General features: G+C 39.9%; 1 protein-coding gene across 1 annotated transcript; it reads left to right on the top strand.

The window, feature by feature from the left end:
* The first annotated feature begins 4,982 nt into the window (after positions 1-4,982).
* Positions 4,983-21,816, top strand: LOC132761105 (solute carrier family 22 member 2-like). Its single transcript, XM_060753675.2, has 11 exons — positions 4,983-5,541; positions 8,059-8,162; positions 8,966-9,120; positions 10,438-10,606; positions 10,978-11,092; positions 13,022-13,128; positions 13,576-13,790; positions 14,900-15,008; positions 16,894-17,006; positions 18,734-18,833; positions 20,202-21,816. Exons 1-11 carry the CDS (start codon positions 5,122-5,124, stop codon positions 20,266-20,268), a joined length of 1,674 nt encoding a protein of 557 aa, XP_060609658.2. The 5' UTR covers positions 4,983-5,121; the 3' UTR covers positions 20,269-21,816.
* The last annotated feature ends 1,092 nt before the right edge of the window (positions 21,817-22,908 follow it).

Here is a 22,908-nt window from a genome sequence, read left to right on the forward strand (position 1 = left end):
CCTTTGAAACTCCAGCAAGCAATGTGCTGTGATAGGGATCATGGGATTCTAGTTGTTATCCTATCTTAAAACCAAGTGTGTTCATTTCTCTGGCGGGTGCCTACTGAGCAGTAACAGACACATCCTGCGTGTTGTTTGCTTGCCTGCTTCTTGTGCCAGAGGGTCAGAGTACAAAAGTCCTCACATGAACTTTTTGTAATGATGATATGTCTAACCACAAACGTGAGATTATACTATTTTACAAACCAACAAGTTACTAATTGTATAGAAGTTGGCTGTAAAGGAGTGTTTCTTAATGACAAGGGGCTGCTGAGAGAACTATGGCCCATCATTGTGTAGATCTTGCTTCAAAAAGGCATGTATAGACACTTCATCTTTTAATCTTTCCCCTATGTCTCTTCACCAGTTTAGCTTGTTGACTGAAGTCCAAGCTGTATTAGCATTACCAGGAGTTTATCTTCACAGGTATTCCATGCCAGTGCTGTTTTCTTTGCTTCTGCAATTGGTAGAAATGGTTCAATCTCAGCCTAAATGTAAGATATGATTACCATGAGCATGCAAATCATTTATCTCTCCAGAAGTTTCTGGACTCACGTCTGAGCAGCCTTGGCCAACACACTCAATAGTGAAGGTGCCTGAGAGCAGAACTCCTGAAAGACTTCACAATACAGAAATGTGAAATATCTTAAAACATGTTTTCCATATAGATTTTTTTCCCACAAAAGGAAAGTAAATATGAACGACAAAGGATTGGATGCTATTCATTAATCCCTGATGACAGTATGTCTGGGGGATGAATCATTGAATGTTGAGGGAGCACACAATAAATCCCATTGATCCAATGGTGTGACTGACAATAAGATTCAATTGAACCCATATTGTGGAATTCAAGCTCCAAGTACATGTTTGTAATAGAACATGCTTATTAAATGGATTTAAAAGTCAAAAGAATGACAAAGATAAAATGCAATACAAGGATACATTATCAGCCAGTTCCAGGAGACATTGGCCAAGAGTATCCTGCTCTGTGTGCTGATTTCCCTTCTAACTGAAAGAGAGACTAGCATACAGAGATAATCCAGGTATTTCTGGGCATTTATCAAAGATACAACTGGTTGTGAATTCCTTTCCATCACTCCCTGTAGCCTGCAAGAGAAGCTTGAAGAACTTAAACCTTCCACAGGCTGTATTCTGATTCTTTACAACTGAAGTAGGCAACTGTATTGGAAGCAGCGATACATATTTCCCCTCGAAACAATGCCAGAAGTCACATTATCAACTTCTGTCCCTCCCAAACTGGTGATCAGAAGTGATGTTATGAGGCTTCTTGTTGTCATTTTGAGGGGGACTTCAGAAGCAAACAGAGCTATTTGAGGATAGTAGGTGCTCTTGGAGAAATGTGTTAACAGATTTTGCTTGTTTTCATGCATTTGGAGCATTTTCTGTGAAATTTTTGAGGCAAAATTTGTCTTCAAATTTTGGCAATTGGGGGGACTGGGAGGGCTTCTGGGGGTGGCAAAGCAGGGCCCATAAACTGCCTGCAGACTGAAGACATGTTTACCCTCTATGGTCTGATTTATATATGAAATAATGCAATTTAAAATGGCCGCAGATAGTGAGGTCCGGGATACAGAAACCTGAGGTGTGGGTACCGAGTCCAAAAAGCAGCAACCGGCACCAGTAATCAGTCATCCTTGTGAGTTCATGGTCCTGGCAAATGAGAAAAAGACTGATTTATTCATTTATTTGCAATAAAGCTCACCAAGTTGAAGAAGCCACTGAAGCTTTTATTCAATTAGCTGATAGTTATGCCAGCTTGTAGTAGTAAGGTGAGGTACCATTACAGTGAAAAATATGCATTTTTATACATTTTACTTTGAATTTCCCACTCTCTCCCAGCTATTCTGGCTTTGCCGTGATTGGCTAGACTCTGATGACATGAGGGAGGACTCCCCGCAGTAGTGGGACTGCGGCACCTGTCAGCCAATGGAGAGGCACTCCATGCTTCCAATGTAGATTTGTCTCTGTCCAATGGTTGAAGCGGTGTAGACAAAGGTGCTGAAATGAGCTATGCATTGATTTTGTGGTACCAGCAAGGGACAAACAGGTCCCAAAGATCTTTATTGTTGATGCGATTGCTATCTGAGTCCCCATTCCATAGGTGCGATGCCTCTGGCATTGAATGTGTACAATCCAAAGCAGAAATATTGCCCATTCTGATAGGATTAAGTGGCAAATTCCGGAGAAAGGGGAAATGTTATTGTGTGACAATGGGACATGTCCTCCTGACAAACTGGCTGGTCATGTCAGGTGATGAGTGGGTCATCATGTCCAGATAGCTGAAGCAAAACACAGGCAGCCCAGTTGGATACTGCTGTCCTCTGCACAGCTGGAAGTTATGGAACTAGTAGAGATGGACTAGCCCAAAGGTGAAGGGTGATTGATTCCAGTTTCATGTAGATAAAGCCCAGAAAGACAGCTGGCTGGCCTTCCCAGGTCAGGAAATGTTTAGGTGAAAATGTTATCACAAGACTTTGTTGGTGGCAAGGCTTCTCCAAAAGTTTTATACAAGATATAAAATCTAGAGAAACATTAATAAAACACACGAACGAGTCCCAAGGATAGTGGAGGACCTGATCCCACAGAGAGAATGGGGAAAGGTCAAAGTATGAAAAATACACGAAATGGAAAAATGTAGGTTCTGTGGATACAAGGGGAGAAGCAGATTTCGGTATCCATGGTTTGGGCAAGTGTTTTCAGGGTTACAGGGGCAAAGGTGGGATGCTCAATGTGTTGACAGGGGTTGTTGTTATAATTTTATGTGACTTGTTTTATACTTTTGTACCATTTTAACCTGTTGTATGTTATATGTTTCATGGTTCCATCTTGTCAGACAAAGCACAACAGAAATAATGAACTGTAGCAGGGTGCGTGTCTTGTGTACTTTCAATCTAAGGAATTTATTTCCCTGTAACATATTTTGTTGTGCTCTACTTCAGAGGCGAAGACTCATGGGGTAGAACAACAAATAATAGAACAACATGCTGTATTTTTCTAGCATATTTGGAGGAGCCAACTCATCAGGGAACCACCTCTAGGCTCATAGCTGTTTTTCTTAAGAAGGACACATATCAGATAGCTGACTAAACCTGAACATATTTTATAATTAATATATCATGTCTTACAGAGCAGCTCCATGATACAGCCATAGCATATCTGTGGATCAGACTTAACAGAAGAATCTCATCCATCCAATAATCTGGAGCGGGCATGAAGATACTTGCCAGTGCACCAAAAGTAGATTTGTTAAGCGAGATCCAGTTTCCAAAACCGAAACTATATTATTTTAGACACCAAGTGCCTCAAGAATGAAACATGACCGCATTGAGTCGCCTGTCAAGGGCTGAAATATGCGGTATAAAAGTGAAGCAAATAAATAAATAAATAAATAGTTACACAATTTAATTGAAAAAATATTCACTGGGCACGTCATATGACTTAAAGTAACAACACGGATCTTCAGCAATCAAGTTTGCACTGTCTACAGTGGATACTGAATCCTATCTTCTAGATATGCTCAGCATGTTGGATAGTGCCTTCAAAATTTGGACTAAAACCCAGAATGGATTCACTGCTCATCTGACAGAAGAACTATGAGTCATGATTGCCAGCGGAGAAGAGATTGTCTGACAGCAGAAAACATCTGATCAATCACAATATAGTATGACCCCCCCCCCCCCCAATAACCACAGGGGAAACATTTGCGTGGATATGTGAAACCACATATAACAGTGAATCCTTTTCAGTGAGATGAGCAATGGAAGGGATGAGAAGTGTAGCTTGTACAGGAATTCTTAAGTGAATAACTGGAACCATGGATAAGTGTATTCATTTATGGTTACCAGGGTCATATTCTCCACCCATTGGATGCAACTCTTGAAAATCTTCATACTAAGATATTATATCCACTGAATCATTAAGCTTAATAATATCTCAGCCTTGCTTGGGCTTCATGTGCCTGCATGTAGAGCTGCTGCACGCTAACCTTCTGATCAATTCCTTATGTAAAGTTAGTCATCTGAATGCCAGTGGACTGACTTTCAGAAAATCCTCCAGTACTTTCTTACTGGGTAGCAGAGGCTGCAATCAATGGGGAGTCTGTTCCCTTGTCAATCAGGAAGCATCTTGCTGATGCTCCAACCCATACTTAAACAAATTATCTCTGACCCATGTGTGAACTGCTTCTGAAGTGTATTAGGCACTCTTAATATCTATTAGACACTTCTGGAGCAAACTGGACACATCTGAAATGCATTGAACCATTGTGAATTTGCACGCAGCGCTTTGGGCTTTCCCCTAGTGCTCTAGCACTTTCTGGCTGGTGTCTAGATATGCATTAGGAGAGTCCCAATATGCATCAGTGCCATTATATATTAGGGCTGTGGCACATCAATCAATCCACTGGCTATCTTCGCATAACAAATGCCTGCACATTGAAATGTCACAGCAGACCCCACCCTCCCCAAGTGAATATGGACATGATAAAACCCAATACACTTCAGAGTAATTCACATGTGGGTCAAAGATAATTTCTTTAAGTCTGGGTTGGAACATCAGTGAGATGCTTCCCTATAGATTCTATTTCCCAACTTATAAAGATGAATGCTGAATTCCAACTATATTATTTTTCATATAATGTTTAAGACAAAGCTGCCCAGGGAAGGGGAAACTAGGACAATTTGTTCCCGATAACTACAAAACAAGCATCTCCTTGTCTCAGCTCCTGTGCATATTGTCAGCAGCAGCCAAAACTAAGCTTCCTTCAGCCACAAAACACATGATTTCTTATAGAGGGCAGTGCCAGGACTCCAAACATCACACTTATAGAGCTTGGAAAAGTTCCCTGGTCTTGGACTACAATTCCCAGACTCCCTCCCTTGGCCAGCAAGACGAGGTGAGGAGCAATTGGAAATAAAAGCTGCAATGCATGGTTTGTCCATTTACCAAGTGAATTAACTTCATTGTGACTTTTGTTCTGCTCTCACATGGTTATGTAAAATAAACAGCTTTGCTGCCAACAAAATACTGAAACGCTTTCTGCGAGCTGCCTCAGATGCAAGAATGCCAACCTTAGATGACATTTTAGAGCATGTTGGGGAGTTTGGATTGTACCAGAAACGGGCATTTTTGGTCCTGGCTTTGCTCTCTGCTGCCTTCCCACCCATCTATGTTGGTATTGTATTCCTGGGTTTTATACCAGAGCACCACTGTCAGAATCCTGCAACTGCTGAATTAAGAGCCAGATGTGGTTGGAGTCTTGAAGAGGAGCGGAATTACACACTTCCAAAGGAAGTGAATCATGGAAACGCTGTTGCTAGTCAGTGCCAGAGATACGACGTGGACTGGAACATCACTGAGCTGGACTGCACAAATCCAATAGATCTTTTCACCGCTGTTCATGGCAACAAGAGCAGTATTCCACTCATTCCCTGCCAAGATGGCTGGTTTTATGATGGCCACGGTTCATCCATTGTAACTGAGGTAAGGACTGCTTGCATCAATTATTAGCTGTTTACATAGACCATAGTAATATAAAGAACCAAAGCCAAGGCCAGACCTTACTCTTAGAGTAAGGTGGATGCTCTGGGAATTGATGCATAGGAAGAGGGCCAGAAGCAGCAGGGAGATATTGAAGGACAGGATTGTAGGTCCCATCCACAATCCAATCTCCTGCCCTCCAGTGCAGTAAAAGGTTATGTCCTGTGATAAATTCCGCATCCATTGCTATGTCTTAAACCAAGGCAGCTACACAAAGGGTAGAATCAGTTTTTGTCCCTCTATTCTGCTCCAAGTAGGCTGTCATGATACTTTTTGTTAACATGGAAGTTGGCAAACATTGCTTCTTGTTTTGATTTCATCATGTTTTGGTGCAGTTTTGCAGTGCATTGGTTATTTGGAAATGATATTTGACTGAATGTTGAAATCATTATTTTAACTTTTGAATGATTTTTAAATGCTATAGGGAGAGTTAAAGTGCAGGAGTGCTGAGCATGCAAAATACAAAGACCTTATGAAGCCCACAGACTACATGTTCCCCATTTCTATCCTGAACTTTGAAAAGTGGGATCCTTTTAGATGACACAGTTATAGCATTCTGATTGCATTTTAAGTGCAATGGGAACATTCTTTGAAATCTTGTTTTTGTTCCAATTTATGGACAAATATTTAGAATTCTCAGGAACAGAGCTCCAATGTCTCACCAAACTACAATTCTCAAGTCTCCTTTGGAGGTAGTCATGCCAGCTGAGGTGGATATATATGTCTATAATAATGTAGTATGAAGGGTTCCTGGGCATCAACGGGCAGCTAAGATACCCATACTAAAGTCTCTCCACTGGCTGCTAAATAGTTTCTGGGCAAAGTACAAAGTGTTAGTTTTGACGTGTAAAGCTCTACATGGTTTGGGTCTAGGTTACCTACCGCATCACCTTCTCCTGCACAATTTGCCCTTTAGAATACTTAGGTCCTCTGGCAGACACTTACCCCAACCAACCAGAACTTTACTGCCGAATGTAACCCAAAGGACTTTTTATCAGTCACCTCCACAACTGTGGAATGACCTGCTGGAAGACATCTGACAGCTAAACTAGCTGTCAGAATTTAAAACACAATTAAAGACCCATCTCTTTCCCCACCTAGTCAACATTCAATCACAAGTTTTGATTTATATTATGTTGCTACTATATATCAATTCTGTATCTGTGTTTGTTGCAAATTTTTATATTTTTGTGGGAGGAGAAGGAAATGAAGAGAGGAGGGAAAAGAGTGAAGGAGAGAGGGAGAATTTAGGGATTTTCCTTCTTATCTTGGGGGTCTGAGGGGCTTATAAGAACAGGGTTGCCAGGTGTCAAAGGTGAAAATAAGGGACACAGTTTTACACTATTTGGGTTGCGTCGTTTCCACTCTTGAAAGGAAAGGCCCCACACCCTTTCCTCATTCCCCCCCTCCCCACACCTAGCCCCCGGAGAAGAGCAAGAAGCGGGAGGGTGTCAGGAGAGGGAGGCGGCTTCACCTGGGTGCTCAGAAGGAAGCAGTAGCAAGAGGATGCCACCACTGCTGCCTCCAACTTAGAGGTGAAGGGGAAGAAGCTGGCCAGGCCTGAATCCACTTCTGTCAGATGCTGGATGCTTTTCCACTGTGTAGTGGAAAATAGGAAAATTGACTTCCCAGAATGTACCGGGATGGAGGACATTTTATTCAAATACGGGACTGTTCCTTAAAATCTGGGACACCTGGCAACGTAGTATAGGAGCTTGCAGGAGATGGGGACAAAGAGGGAAGGGAAGGGAAGGGAAGGGAAGGAGAAAAGAAAAGGGAAAAAGAAAGAAAAGAGAGAAGGAAGTGGAGGAAGAAAAGAAAGAAAGGGAAGTGGGAAAAAGATGGGAAGTACTTCAGAAAGCATTGTGTATTGGTTTGAACCTTGGACTATAACATGTACAGCAAACATGCAATGCCGATTATACAATGACAAGCCAGACAAGAGATAGCAGTATATTGTTGAGGCTCACTGCAGTGTCCCTCTATTATAAATTAGTCCAAAAACCTTCGGAGCTTTTGATTGATTGTTGCAACAAGTTTATTTGATCAAGTTACCTTGCTGGGTGGAAAGTGCCACACTGAAATGAGGTGCAATTCAGTTTTCATAGTCAACACCTTTGAGCATGTGCACACAAACTTTTTCTCCAAACTTTGCCTCATCTTTTTTCTTCATTTATTCCCTTCTAGGGCCTCTCTTATCTGTGTTGTCTCAGCAGTCTTTTTTTTTTTTTTTTTTTTTTTTTTTTGCGCATGCAGTATTAGGTTAAACTTTCCCCTAGGCTTGAACTCTCCCCCCCCCTTTTTTTTTTTTTTTTTTTTTTTGGTTCCTTACTCCCTTCTGCTTCACAATGCATTAGAGATTTTGTCTGAACTTTATTTTGGCTGGTAACTCTAGCCCCTACACTGCCTTTGTACCAAGTTCCTGTATGTTCTTTAATCTGAATTTTCTTTTGTTTTTAGTTTGACCTGGTATGTGAGGATGGCTGGAAACTGGATCTGTTTCAGTCATGTGTGAATGTGGGATTCTTTGTTGGTTCCATAGGCATTGGATACATGGCTGACAGGTTGGTATGATTCTATAAATTAGGGGAGGAGTCTTAATATTTCTATATGTGCACCTGCACTGTAGAATTAAAACAGATTGATGCTATTTTAACTACCATGGCTGAATTCTATGGAATCATGGAGTTATAGTTTTACAAGGTCATTAACATCCAAATGTACCCTCTATGAACCCTCTCGGAAATTAAGATTGTCTGGGGAGGCCCTGTTCTCGGTCCCACCTCCTTTGGCGGCATGATTGGTTGGGCTGAGAGACAGGGCCTTCTCAGTGGTGGCCCCTCAGCAACCCTCCCCAGTGAAATCAGATCAGCTCCTTCTCTCCTGACCTTCAGGGGAAAACTTAATATGTGGCTTTGGGACCAAGCTTTTGACAAGTAATTGGAACAGTGCAATAAGTGGCTATGAAACAATGTGATTGACAAACAGAACAGCCCTGAATTATATTTTGGTTGGCATGATTTTAATTGTTGATTTTAATAATTCTGGTTTTAATTGTTCGATTTTATTTGTAATTGTGTATTGTGCATGGCATCAAATTGTTGCCTGTTGTAAGGCCGCCTTGAGTCCCCTCCGGGGTGAGAAAAACAGGATATAAATATGGTAAATAAATAAATAAGTCAATTTAACCTTTTCTACCAAAGACTGCTGAAATGATATTAAACTGCATTTATTCTACAATGGAGTGTGGCTGATTTGGCAAGGAGTAAATCCATTTGCTGTGTTTACTCCCATGGCATTTGTTGCGATAAGAATCATCAGCCTTCATTTATTGGTAAATAACAACACATGCTATTTTTCTCTATAGGTTTGGCCGTAAACTGTGCCTGTTAATCACCATCCTTATCAATTCCATCTCTGGAGTTCTCGTGGCTGTTGCACCAAACTACGTCTGGGTGGTGATCTTCCGCCTAATACAAGGGTTGGTTAGTAAAGGAGGCTGGTTAACAGGCTACATCCTGAGTAAGGCTCTTTATTGTTGTGTCCTTCAAGGATTATATAAGTAAATTTAAACATCCAGTAGATTTACTGTTGCACAATTAATTTAAGGAGCTGTAAGCCCAGAGCATAGACCTAAGGGGAAATTTATGCATGTCTAGTCAGAATAGAAAGTGGGTCGTGGGCTGTACTCCCAATTAATTGTGTTTTGGGTGGCACATTAACTAACTGATCAGTGCTGGTCAAAATGTAAATGGGTGAGCTAATCAAAGACTGTTTTATTTATTGCATTTTATTGAAATACATGGGGGGAGAACCCTAATAAAAATTAATTAAAAAGAAAAATGAAATACATGAGACAGAAGAAAATATTAAACATATCCTTCTAACAAGGATTGGTGATTTTCCATACTAAATTTAAAGTTGTATATTATTTCTTTTAACACTACTCCATTCTGAACAATGGCAAAACTGATAGCACTAGAAAAATCAATTAACTAAAGCAACATAATAAGAATCCATATTCCTTTGATAACAAGATAGCTGAAAAATCTAAATAAATCATATACCTGATGGAGTCGGCTTTAGCCCATTAAAGTTTACACGATTACCTTGTTAGTCTTCCAGGTGCTATAAGGATCCTATCAGTTTTATTGCAACAGATTGATATGGTACCCATGGGATGCTTCCCATTTATTTATGTAGCATGTCAAGCTTAGAGTATTTTCAACCAGTTTAAATTGTTCTAAGTCATAACAAAACGAATATACTGAATGCTTCTGATTTTTACTACCCACAATGTTTTAAATGCCAACTACTGAAAGTATTACACTTCCACTTATTAAAAAAAAAGTCTTAATATATTTACATTTATTAAATCCACAAAGATCAAGATGGCTTTTATAATAAGAGCTTAATTATTATAGGCATAAATGCAGGCATAACTGTAGTTGTGAAAATGAAAACCTGGATAGACATGACAATCCTGGAGGACAACAGAATCAAAGATGGAAAAGATTATGAAATATAAGGACCTACACCCTCAGATTCAGCAGCTCTAGGAAGAATAAACAATTATGATTCCAGTAATGAAGTGTCAAAACATCTGGATGAGGACAGGGCATTACACCATCACAACATACTGCCAAGGAAACTTTCTTTTGTCTTTCCACGTGGTGTATTTCTCCAACTACTGAGACACAAAAGAAATCTCTTGTGAGAGAGGTTAATGATCAGGCTGGCACACACACATATATATACATAGGGAATCTATAGATTCACTAACCTTTACATAATTCCCCCCTTACTTATGTTGATCATGTTTTTTTTATCTTTTCAAAGTCACAGAATTTGTTGGACTGGAATACAGAAGAACAGTTGCTATAGTCTACCAAATGGCCTTCACTGTTGGGCTCCTAATATTTGGTGGTATTGCTTATGCAATTCCTCACTGGAGATGGCTACAACTTGCTGTCACACTGCCAAATTTCTTCTTCTTGCTGTATTACTGGTAAACAAGACTTCATTGTAGTAAGGAAAGGTCATTACTACGCATTGACAAATACAACTGACAACATAATGAGCTATGCCTGATTCCTCTTGGTTAGCCCTAATTAAGAGTTTCTGATACTTTGTTTCATGTTCAAAATTATTCAGAATCTTTTGTACAAAATTAGCTACTGTGTATGTGTATAAGGTGTTTATGGAACATCAACTTTGTTTACCACATGACTCCCATCTCCAAAATATTTCATGTAAATGTAAACATTCCAAAAGCCGGGGGGGGGGGGGAGAATTCCAAAATCCCCAAAACTCCCATTCACAGGCATAAAGGGTACTCAACCTGTACATGTATTGCAAGCCATTCTCTTCGTGTTTTAGGTGCCTTCCAGAGTCCCCAAGATGGTTGATAGCCCAGCAGGAAGGCGATAAAGCTCTGAAAATAATAAAAAACATTGCCAAGGCAAACCAGAAGAAGCTACCTTCATTTATGGAGGTAAGCCCACATATTTTCCCTTTAAAATATTTATTAACTGAAAATTAGTTCTTATATTAGTAAAGGTAAAGGTTTTCCCCTAACATTACGTCCAGTTGTGTCGGACTCTAGGGGTTGGTGCTCATCTCCATTTCTAAGCCGAAGACCTGGCATTGTCCATAGACACCTCCAAGGTCATGTGGTCAGCATGACTGCATGGCACGCCGTTTCCTTCCTGCCAGAGCGGTTCCTATTGATCTACTCACATTTGCATGTTTTTGAACTGCTAGGTTGGCAGAAGCTAGGGCTGAAAGCGGGAGCTCACGCCACTTCCGGGATTCGAACCTGTGACCAAGTTTAGCAGCTAAGCATTTTAACTCACTGTACCACCGGGGACTCCAGTTCTTATGTTATTTAATACTTTGTTTTCTGATGGAGGGTTGGACAATTAAACAAATCTTCAAGTTTTCAGCAAAATGACATTTGCCTTTTAAAAATTGAATAATATGCCTATAAGTTCTTATATTATAAGCATATTATTCAAATTTTAAAAGGCAAATGTCATTTTGCTGAAAACTTGAAGATAGGTTTAATTGTCCAATCCTCCATCAGAAAACAAAGTATTTTCTGTTAGTCATTGAGGTTCTGTATGGGAAATTTGGCACAATTCTAAAATTGGTCGGGTTCAGAATGCTCTTTGATTATAGGTGAATAATTAATTCCAGCAATTACAACTCCCAAATGTCAAGGTCTATTTTCCCCAAACTCCACCAGTGTTCACATTTGAGCAGATTGAGTATTCGTGCCAAGTTTGGTCCAGATTCATCATTGTTTGATTCCACAGTGCTCTCTGGATGTAGGTAAACTACAACTCCAAAGGTCAAGGTCAATGACCACCAAACCCATCCAATATTTTCTGTTGGTCATGGGAGTTCTGCGTGTCAAGTTTGGTTCAATTCCATCAGTGGTGGAGTTCAGAATGCTCTTTGATTGTGGGTTAACTATAAAACCCAGCAACTAGAACTACCAAATGACAAAATCAACCACCCCCTGCCAATTCCACCAGTATTCAAATTTGAGCGTATCAGGTATTTGTGCCCAATTTGGTCCAGTTAATGAAAACATATCCTGCAGATCAGATATTTACATGATGATTCATAACAGTAGCAAAATGACAGTTGAAGTAGCAACAAAAATAATTTTATGGTTGGGGGTCACCAGAACATGTGGAACTGTATTAAAGGGTTGCGGCATTAGGAAGGTTGAGAAGCATTGTTGTAAAGAAAACCCCATGATAAGGTCATCTTAGGATAACCATAAGTTAGAAACAACCTGAAGGCATACAACAATAAATTGGAGAACAAATCTATGGTCTGCCTTGAAAAATATTAGGGGCAAATCTGCAGCTCACAGATACAGTAAAGGATACGCTTTCTCCACATTTTCTTCGTAATTGTATGTAAATAGTAGTAAAACAGGAGTTAGAAGCAAGCTTGGAGAATCTGGTTGGCTGGGCAAGCATGTGCATAGTTCTCACTAGTATAGTGGACAGGATCTGTAACATGGAACAATTTTTGACATTACAATTTGGAGAAAGTAATTAAAAGTGTGTCACGTGTATGGATGTACTTGTCTATATTGATAAGCCATTAAAACACAGACCTTTTTCATCTCTGTGCTAGAGGAATTTACATGGCTAGTCCTTGTAAAATCCATCATGATAGCTTTGGGGATTGTTCTTTTCTAAAATAATGATTGAACAAAACGGGGCAGGCAAATGATAAAAGATCTCTGAAAACACGTTAAGGGAAGTCCTCTAGCTTTCTTTTTTTCTGGAAGTTTATCTTGAACCCTTGAAAAAATCGCTTAAAGTTTTCAAGCTCAATCCTTTCTCCTCGCATCTCCCTCCTCTCCTCTAAGTACCACACATGGCTTCATTTGATCTTTTAGAACTTACAGTCTGAGGAAGATGGGGAAGGAAAGCTACGCCCTTCGTTTCTAGATCTCGTGAGAACACCTCAAATAAGGAAACACACTATCATCTTAATGTATACTTGGTAAGAAATGGTCATTAAAAAAACCCTTTCCCCCAAAAAACACATTTTTAATATTAGTCACTCTCCATCAAAATGTTCCAAACTCTCTGGTACATGTAATTCACAAGGTAAAACCACATATTTTCCATACTGCAATGTGTTAACTAGAACCTCATAGACACTTTCCGCACCTTACAATGCCACTTCTTCTGAAAACCATACACTAGTTTCTGTTTTACTTCTATATTGAAATGTGACGCTTTCTTTCAGAACTTCAACACAGCTTCGGAAAAAAATATTTTTTGGATTACTGCTTTTTAATTCTCCTGCCACTAGAGCTGGATGTGGGATTCTAGAAATTGTAATCCAAAAATATAGTTTTTTTCTTTACTCTGCAGGGTGGACTTTCTGGATGAGTAATATTTTGGGGAAAGATATAGCTTCATTTGGCCTCTATTCTTTGTCTAGGTTTACAAGCTCGGTACTATATCAGGGCCTCATCATGCACATGGGAATAGCTGGCGGCAACATTTATCTGGATTTTTTTTACTCTGCTCTTGTTGAATTTCCAGCTGCCATCATACTCATACTCACAATTGACCGCATAGGCCGTCGCTATCCTTGGGCTGCAGCAAACCTGCTGGCAGGAGCTGCCTGTCTCATTACAGCCCTTGTTCCTGAAAGTAAGTGTCAGGGATTATCACGTGTGCCATTTATGTGCCAATAATTATCACATTTATTCGTAATCTGTTTATGAGTTACAAGGCTTTCCCCCCCATAGCACTCTTTCTAGTGTTCTCCTTAGGGGAAAAGGTCATATATACTGACTCTCCCTTATGCAGAAATTCAAAATATTCCAAAAACCTATTTTTTTTGCTACCAGTTACCCTTGGAAGTGGCAACAAGGGTACATGTGGAGTGGCCCTATTGGAGTGGCCCTGTATCTAGCCCAGAGAAAATGAAAAACTCTCACATAAGTGGGGGAGAGAAATTTTCCCCTCCATTCTTGGTTACTTTGCTAAAAAGGAAGAAATTGTGTTACAGTCCTGGAAGAGAAATTCCGCTAGTGCTGAATGTACAACTCACCCATTTCCCCTCATCTTTCAAATTACTGTGTTTATACAAAAACAAGTATTCCAAAATCTGGAAAAAATCTGATCCCAAGCATTTTGGATAAGGGAGACTTAGCTTGTATATATACTTCTATCTGTTGTAACTATTTGTTGAATTGTAGCTCACCGGTGTGAGGAAACTGGACACATCATCCATCAGCACACCACTCACTAGTGTTGTAACACTCGGTTTTTGAGGGCAACTGCCTTGTTTTTAATGGGAGTGGATAGGAGGAATTTACAAGATCGTAAGTTTAGCCCATGAAATTGTAAACACATAACAAGAAGCAAGCCAAATGTCTTATCACTGATGAAGACTTACTGAAACAACTTTATAATCCTGCAAGTAGTTGCCTCAGTCCTCAATGTTCTTGTGGCACACAACTGCTTAGAGACAGGTATTTTGTTTCCGTCTCTAACCCATTTATAGATTTGAATCATTTTTTATATTTGTGTAGTTTTATATGGTATATAATTTATGTTTACAATGTTGGTTTTAATTCTATTAATGAACTTGTACCTGGAACCTTGCAATTTTCATAAAGATCAAACAGACCCAGTAAGGCTGGTTTCTGCTGCCTGAAGGTGAGATTTTTTTAATATCAAATGTTATCAGGAAAGAAAACCCATGAGAAGCAAGGAAAACATTCAGCAGAAATTCTTTTGCAATGTCTTTTCAGATCTCTATTGGCTTAGAATGACGGCTGCTTGCTTGGGCAGAATGGGTATCACAATGTGCTTTGAAATGGTTTGCTTAGTCAATGCCGAACTATTTCCAACATTCCTCAGGTGAGTGGAACCTCTTCAGAGACTCTAGGACAGACCTGGGTAAACTTTGGCCCTTCAGGTGTTTTGGACTTCAACTCCCACAATTCCTAACAATCGGATCTGCTCTAGTATGAAACAACATCTCTTCTCAAAGCAGTGATGCTGTTAGACCAGGAACCCCAAATGGACAGGAATGACTGTCCGTAGCATCATGAAAACACTGTTCCTTACCACTGACTGGGTTGTTCAGAGTAAAGAGAAGCATGTGGGCGGCAAGTGGTCAGTGAAGACTTCTACCATATATTTTAAAAAGGGTTTTCTTGAGTACTAGGAAGCTGAACCACCAGGTGTTAGGAGATGGGGGACAGGAACAGACTTCATAAATATTCTGGTATTCCATTTATTTCAGCTGATTTTGAAATGTCTCTGTTTTTCTGGCCTCATTCCTCTTTCCATCTTTGTCCTCAGTTATTTCAGTTGCTGCAAACTGAGATCCCATCTACACTGACCATTTAATGCAATTTCAAACTGGTATTGAAGAAAGTGGTTTCGTTGTGCAAATGATTAAAATAGGAACCTGTATTCAGCTTGAGGACAGGATGGAGATTACACAAACCACAGAGCACATATGTGCATTAAGGAAAGGGGTTTTTAAATGCACTATTGTAGGTGTTTGTTGTTTATCCATAGTTTGGAGCTATCTTTGAACTGCATTAAATGGTCAGCATAGATTGGGCCTATGCACTCAGTTGACTTGGTGGGGAGAGACAGGGCAGATTCTTGCTGATCCCCATGGACTCAGGGAAAAACAAACTGCTGCGCCCCCTCCTAGTTTGTGTATGCTTTCTCATTAATCTGTTTTTTCCATCTTGACTACAACCCAATGATGTTTCTTCACATTTGACCTGGCCTCCATCTGAGAAATGTTGGAGGATGTATGTATCTGTGTGAGGATGGGGAAAGGTATAGTAATAAATAGACTTCATTGGAAGTGGGTTACTTAAGACCTTGTCTTCCCTAGTCAAAACTTGTAAAAGTGCCTTTTTTGTGCAGTAGAAAAGGATATCTTTAGGTGTGTTGCTGCTCCTTTAAGTTGCAGCTATACAATTTGTAAAAAAAAAATTCAAGTGCATTCCTGAGCAGAGGAGCAGACTGCTTGCAATATCCTTCCTGGCTGAATCCGAGGAAACTGTGAAAGATTACTCATTCAGCTTTCGCATCACAATACAATAATCCCTTTAATCCCTTTCACAATCCCTTGTGAAATCACAAGGACTAGTAATTCTGATTTCATTTATCCATATCTGACAAAATATGTCTTCCCTAGGCATTTTCTAGGGCAGTGGTTCTCAACCTGGGGTCCCCGATGTTTTTGGCCTACAACTCCCAGAAATCCCAGCCAGTTTACCAGCTGTTAGGATTTCTGGGAGCTGAAGGCCAAAAACATCTGGGGACCCCAGGTTGAGAACCACTGTTCTAGGGTCTCCGACTCTGCTTTGGTATTCTTGGGCCAGAGTCTTTCATTTCAATAGGAGTCGCTATTATCCACAGTTTAATATATCCACTTGAAGTCCAGGGATGTATTCCCTACTGATAGGGGGATTATACTTTATGGAAGAAATTATTATATTGGGATTATACTATATGGAAGAAATAAATCACTACACACCAGCATTTTTTCGTCAAAGTGGCTATAATGCTGGCTTCTATTAAAAGAAAAACGCCAAGAGTATCATTTAACTTCCTTCAAAGCCTGACAGACAAAAACAAAAAAGAGGGAGAGAATATGGATCAAATCTACTTTTGCTTATTTTTTCAGTAGTTCATCACAGTTCTCAACAGAGAATTCTTCAGAGACAGTATTAATCATTATCCTATGCACATGTGTTTGCTTTTGTATTTTAAGGAACCTGGGGGTCCTTGTCTGCTCTTCCATGTGTGATATAGGTGGGATCATAACTCCGTTCATTGTCTATCGGCTGGCAAATATCTGGAATGAATTGCCACTTGTTGTCTTTGGTAAGAATTTGATCTTGTTCTTTTATGTCAAATGAGAATATATAATGCTTTTAGAGTACTATGTGAGAGGATCCTCAGCTATAGATAGATCTAGCAGTCAAGAAGTTCAGCTAGAAGCTATGAATCCACAGGCACTGACACTAGGGGGGAAAATGACAAATTGTATCTCAAATCATGTGTGCTATTTCACGCAATAAAGACAGACCATACTTACATACCTGACCACTAGATATATATTTTGAAATGTCAGGGCGGGGAGGGATTGCAATAGAGTAAAACTCTTTCACCCAAGGGAGCCTCTGGGGTTGCCGCAAGAAGGTCCTCCATCGTGCATGTGGCAGGGCTCAGGGTGCATTGCAGCAGGTGGTCAGTGGTTTGCTCTTCTCCACAGAGGCACTCCAAGTGGCCAGATACTGGTCAAAGGACATTTAACCAAATACCAAATTTGCAAAATCTGTGTGGTTCCCCCCCCCCTTTTTTTTTTCTTTTTCTTTTTAATCTCTGTGTTTTGTTTTGCTCTGTTAGAATTGTAATACAATGGTTGCTGATGACACGATAAATAAATAACCCAAGGGAGCTCTTTCTGCAGTTTCACTTACATGCGTCATTGCTCCCAGAAGAGTTTATAGGTATCTCCCAATCCTCCAGGGCAACTTCATGGTATTTTTGGGTCATAAGGTGACCTCCCACCTTCAAGCATTTGTACAAATGTGTGAGAAAGTGTCTGTTGAGAGCAGATAAGCTTCAGATGCAGAGAGATTCTTCCCAGCCTTGGGAAGCATTGTTCCCAAGCCCTCTTTAACTCTGTAGTGAACCAAGATGTAAAGTTTTAGCAACCAACCACCCTATGAAAATACAGGATTCTGTACTATTTGCAGTTTTAGGTATCTTGGGGGAAGGGATCTTAGAACGTATCTCAGATAAGGTGGTCTGACTGTCCTGCTTATGAAGTCTCGACTATTATCCCAGCCCATTTTCTGCTTACGCATATCTCCATCAGAAACTAAAAAGTGGATTACCCAGTGTCACCAGTACTGACCCTTACAATAGGTGGATAGTCAAGATTCCATTTCAATTTTCTCAATGCCTTCTTATGAACCCACCAAGTATTGTGGAAAATTAAAGTCGCAACTCCAAGTCATTGTTGGAATGTTATTGCTGCCCCTGCGAAGTTATCCTGAGGGAGTTAATAAGTGTTAATGAGAATACTTTGTTCAAGGCTCCCTCAAGCTTACTTACTGCCTGCCATTTTGACTGCTGTTGGGTATGGGAGCTGACAAACATCCTTAGGATTCTAAAAACACAATCAGAGGAAATGATAGAAAGCTATTTGGCAAGACTTGTGACTATATTTTTGGTCATTCTAGGGTCCATTCACTATGCACTAATATCCTGTTACTTATGCTAAGGTGTCCTTTATAATTTTTTCTGAATTTTTAGCAGAAAATATATATGTTCCTTGCATATAGTGAATTTCTAAGACAGGTAATTTTCCATCTTATGAAAAAAAAAACCCAGATCATTCATACATATTATGTGAAGGAGTGGAGAAACAACTTCCAACTACAAATATCTGTCATTTCCTGCAATACACAGCAGCGATGCATTTTTGGCATGGCTAACATACTTCTGAAATGCTTTAATATTGCTTAATGCTATTTTGAAAACATAAGCACGTAGCATGACTTCAACTGACCTTTTGTTTGTGCTATGTTTCCATTTTCAAGCTGTGATTGGCCTCATTGATGGTGTTTTGGTACTACTCTTACCAGAAACCAAAGGAAAAACTTTACCGGAAACAATAGAAGAAGCTGAAAATTTGTACAGGTATAGTCCTATTAACATGTGCTAAAGCAGGAGAAAACAACTACAACCCTCCAAAAACTTGTGGATTGCTGCTGCCGTGATTCCTAATTTCTGGATAGGGCTAGTGAAAGCTTTATGCTACTATTATCTGGAGAAGCATTATGAGCCAATGGTGTCTCCTCAGTATCAGAATAATAATTGCATTGTTATTTCTGATCTATGACAATCCTATGGGAAACAGGGCTTTCTTGGCATGATTTGTTTAGGGTAGGTTTCCCACTGCTTTTCTCTGAGGCTTGGGGAGAGTGATTGACCCAAACCACCCCTGGTTGATCAGGGCTCCTGATCTGAAGAGCCTTGAGACTCAAACCTCTGCACCACACTGGGTCTCCACAATTGCCTACAAAAGCTTTATTCAGACTAGGGGTAGGAAGAACACTTACACATTATCTCAGTGTCAGGTAGAAATAGTATCTTGACATGTATCAGACAACAACTGGAGGTGAAAAATTATAAACCACCATGGGAGGAAAGAAGGAGAAAGAGAGCACAGTAGGCTCAAGAAAAAGTAAACTGTTTTTTCTCAGCTTTTCCTAGTTTGTGTGTTTTTCCACAATAATGTTACTATTCTGGCCAATCTATACGTTTCACTATCATCTGCTTATAGTTGGCTGACGCTCCTGATATGGATATCCCTATTTGCCTGCTGAGTATGAGCATTTAATCTGTGGTAGCCCCAAGAGCTATCACCAGCATCCATCTACTCTTAACTGTCTGGAGCCATTTTAGACTGACGACTTCATCACATGGACTTCTTGCTCTGTCCTAGGACTCTTCCAGGATGGAGCCAAGATGGAGACCTCCAGAGCCCTTCACACGATGCAGGACTCCTTCCACTGGGGCTCTGTCTTGTAAGCATCCTAGGACAGAGTCCAAAGAACACAGGAGGCTTCCCATGTTCTCATTACTTAGAATGCAACACCTTCCCTGTGTGATGGGGAAAGTGGAAATGCGGCAAAGCAGATGATGCGGGCAATACAGAGCATGGCGAGACAGTTTCCCCCACTGTTCCACGGATTTGCCACACTGCCGACAAATCCCTCCACTGTCACCAATGTGATGAGGTCCCTGGTTCCACCTGACTCTCCCCCATTTTACTATGGCAGCAGTTTAGTCCCATAAATTTCCCAATGTGCCTGAATATCATGTTGCTACTCTGTTCCAAAGCAACATGATATTCAGGCACATTGGGAAATTTTAAATGGTAGATGGCCACCATTTTTAGAGTAATGTGTGATACTGCCTCAAAAGTGTATCTTTAGTAGTGTGTTAGTTTTCAACACATTTCTAATATGGTTTCAATTTGTTCTTCTGTTTTTATTTCCACAGACAAGGAAAGCCCAAAGAAAACATTATTTATCTTCAGGTTAAAACATCAAATGTGGCACCTTATTAAGGACAGTTTTCTCCAAGATTTTCTCCGTTCTGGTGATACATGAAGGAAGGGGAATGACATCTCTTGGCATAATTCATTAAATTATGTAACCCTCTGATTCTTTGCTCCTTCTATGACTCCAGTGTCATTTTCAGGATTCTGCTGTCCTGGAGAGAATAAGATAGGATAGACAGTGCATCCCAGTGTAGCTTTGGGGAGCTGTTCTGTTTGAGGATGCCACAGTGCTAGGAGATGCATATAAGCAAAAATCAATGCATTCAGACAGATATAAGCATGTGCAAGATTCTTTGACTCTAATAGGCAACAGACAAGCATGTGTTTAACTTCTGCATTGAAATAAATTGGAAAGAAGTATGTTTAATGTTGGCCTAATTCTGTACCAAGCAAAAGTTGTCCAACAACAAATTGCCTTTTTAAAAAATTGAAAACTTCTCTGTGCCCTCGGCATCTTTTTAAAGTCCCCCTGATGTAGATTTTAGCACATTCATAATTAGGGGGTGCATCTTCATGATAGAATTGACCCAGTTTGATTCCACGACCACCCATATCTCAATGCTATTGACTCATGGGAGTTGTAGTTTTAAAAGGCATTTGAGCTTTCTGTGCCAAAAAGTGCTGATGCGTCATCAAACTCCCAATCCTAGAATCTCACAACATTGAGACATGGCAGTTAAAGTGGTGTCAAACTGCATTAATTTTACACTGTAGATGCACCCAAAGTTTAGCCATAGCTATTGATAGAGGCTTATGGGACTCGAAGTCCAAGCAGAAGCTACACACCCATAACTTGACTACTCTAGCTCTGGATTTCTTGTATCAAGTAGGAAACTGGACTCAATAGCTTACAAACTCATCCAAGAGAAAGAGAGGAATCAACATTAAGTCAAAACGTAAAACAAAATTACCAAAACAATAGATGCATGATAAATTATGTTTAATATTTCTTCCATTTCAAGGGAGTCCCTGGTGGCATAGTGGGTTAAACCGCTGAGCTGCTAAACTTGTTGACTGAAAGGTTGCAAGTTCAAATCTGGGCAGCGGTGTGAAATCCCGCAATTTGAAAACATGCAAATGTGAGTAGATCAATAGGAACCACTCAGGTGGGAAGGTAATGCCACTCCATGCAGTCATGCCGGGCACATGACCTTGGAGGTGTCTACGGACAATGCTGGCTCTTCAGCTTAGAAATGGAGATGAGCACCAACCCCCAGTCAGACATGGCTGGACTTAATGTCAAGGAAAACCTTTACCTTTACCTTACCTTAAATACATTTAAACTAATCAAGTTCTCATTGCTTTGGGATGGCATATTCATTTGTTTTGTTTTTTGTGTTTTTGTACTTTCTATAAAACCACCCCTTTTCATTCTGAATCTGTGTCCATTGTCTTTCAGTAGATATGACTGCAATCCAAACTATTCACTGATGCCATTAAAATAAATTCGATGGCACAGAAAGAAAATTATTGTAGATGTGTTTTGTGTTTAAATTTCATCAGCCAAACCATTTAATTTCATAAACTCTATTGAATGTCTTGATGAATTTTTAACGTGATGAATCTGGAACTTCATTGTGCAGCTGACAGGACATTGCTTTCAAGGGAAAGGCTACAAGGTTTTAGTGAAAGATCCTGATGAAATTAATAGGAGAAAGCTGTAGAGAAAGTCGATTACCAAACTAACAGAATATTATCTTCAGGGAGAAGGCTATAATAATATTAATGAAGGAAAGGAGCACACCCTGCCTTACAAAATGTTGTTTGTGGTAAATAAAAGAAGTGAAAGTTAACAAGACTCCCTTCCAGTGCAAATCAATTGTGCAAAAGGTCAGAGACGTAAATGACTTCCACTTAACTATATACCATATCCAGCATTTAATGAGGTCTGGAAACCTTTAGCATTTATATACGTAGAATTTTTTTCCCTTCTGGCTGGCTTTAGGTGCTTATCCAGCCAACTTCTGTCTGTGCATTTAACAGACACAGATTCATTTGGGAAATGTATGAATCAGAGCAAAAGAAGTTGAGAATTACTATAGTGGTCAATTTGGTTTTATTTTTGCCATTAATTTAACCCTTGGGGTACTGCATCCTATGTACATTTGCACACACGCCTTACTCTATCTTATCCTTTCTCCTCAGATATTTGATCATACAAAGCCATTATTTAAGCTCATGGCAAACAATTAATCAGTTTGGGCCCATGGTAGTTCTGACTTGTTTGAATAGTTGATGTCTGGCTCGAAAGTCTCTCTTAATTTTTCTTGGAGGAAAATATCCAGGATTTTAAAATGCCTTTGTAACACAGCTCAAAAAGGTTATTGTTTTTATGATCACTCTCCATAACTCCCATTTCCCGATGGTAGTTAGCTAGGAAAGCTAAGAAGCTATACTCTTAAAAAGTAACTTTTTCAAACTCTGGCTTCTACTCAATAAAACATTATTTCTCCTCATGATAAATGATATTATCTCTTCAGACCCAGCCCAAATTGCCAGCCTGGCATCAATTCCTTTGAATTGATGGATGGATGTCTCTGCAGATGGAAAATCCATCCTAATGGAATGCATAGAAGAGGTGGGAATGGCAGGAAGACTTGATGAGGAAAGGGGATAAGAATAGAAAAACAAATGACAGAAAATGGA

Source organism: Anolis sagrei, chromosome 1 (assembly GCF_037176765.1).
Source record: "Anolis sagrei isolate rAnoSag1 chromosome 1, rAnoSag1.mat, whole genome shotgun sequence".
NCBI lineage: Eukaryota > Metazoa > Chordata > Lepidosauria > Squamata > Dactyloidae > Anolis > Anolis sagrei.

Excerpts from the sequence above, each read along its gene's own strand:
- LOC132761105 (XM_060753675.2), top strand. The coding sequence starts at position 5,122 with ATGCCAACCTTAGATGACATTTTAGAGCATGTTGGGGAGTTTGGATTG. Across the intron at positions 5,542-8,058 it reads GTTCATCCATTGTAACTGAG|TTTGACCTGGTATGTGAGGA; the intron begins GTAAGGACTGCT and ends TTTTGTTTTTAG. Across the intron at positions 13,129-13,575 it reads ATCATCTTAATGTATACTTG|GTTTACAAGCTCGGTACTAT; the intron begins GTAAGAAATGGT and ends TTCTTTGTCTAG.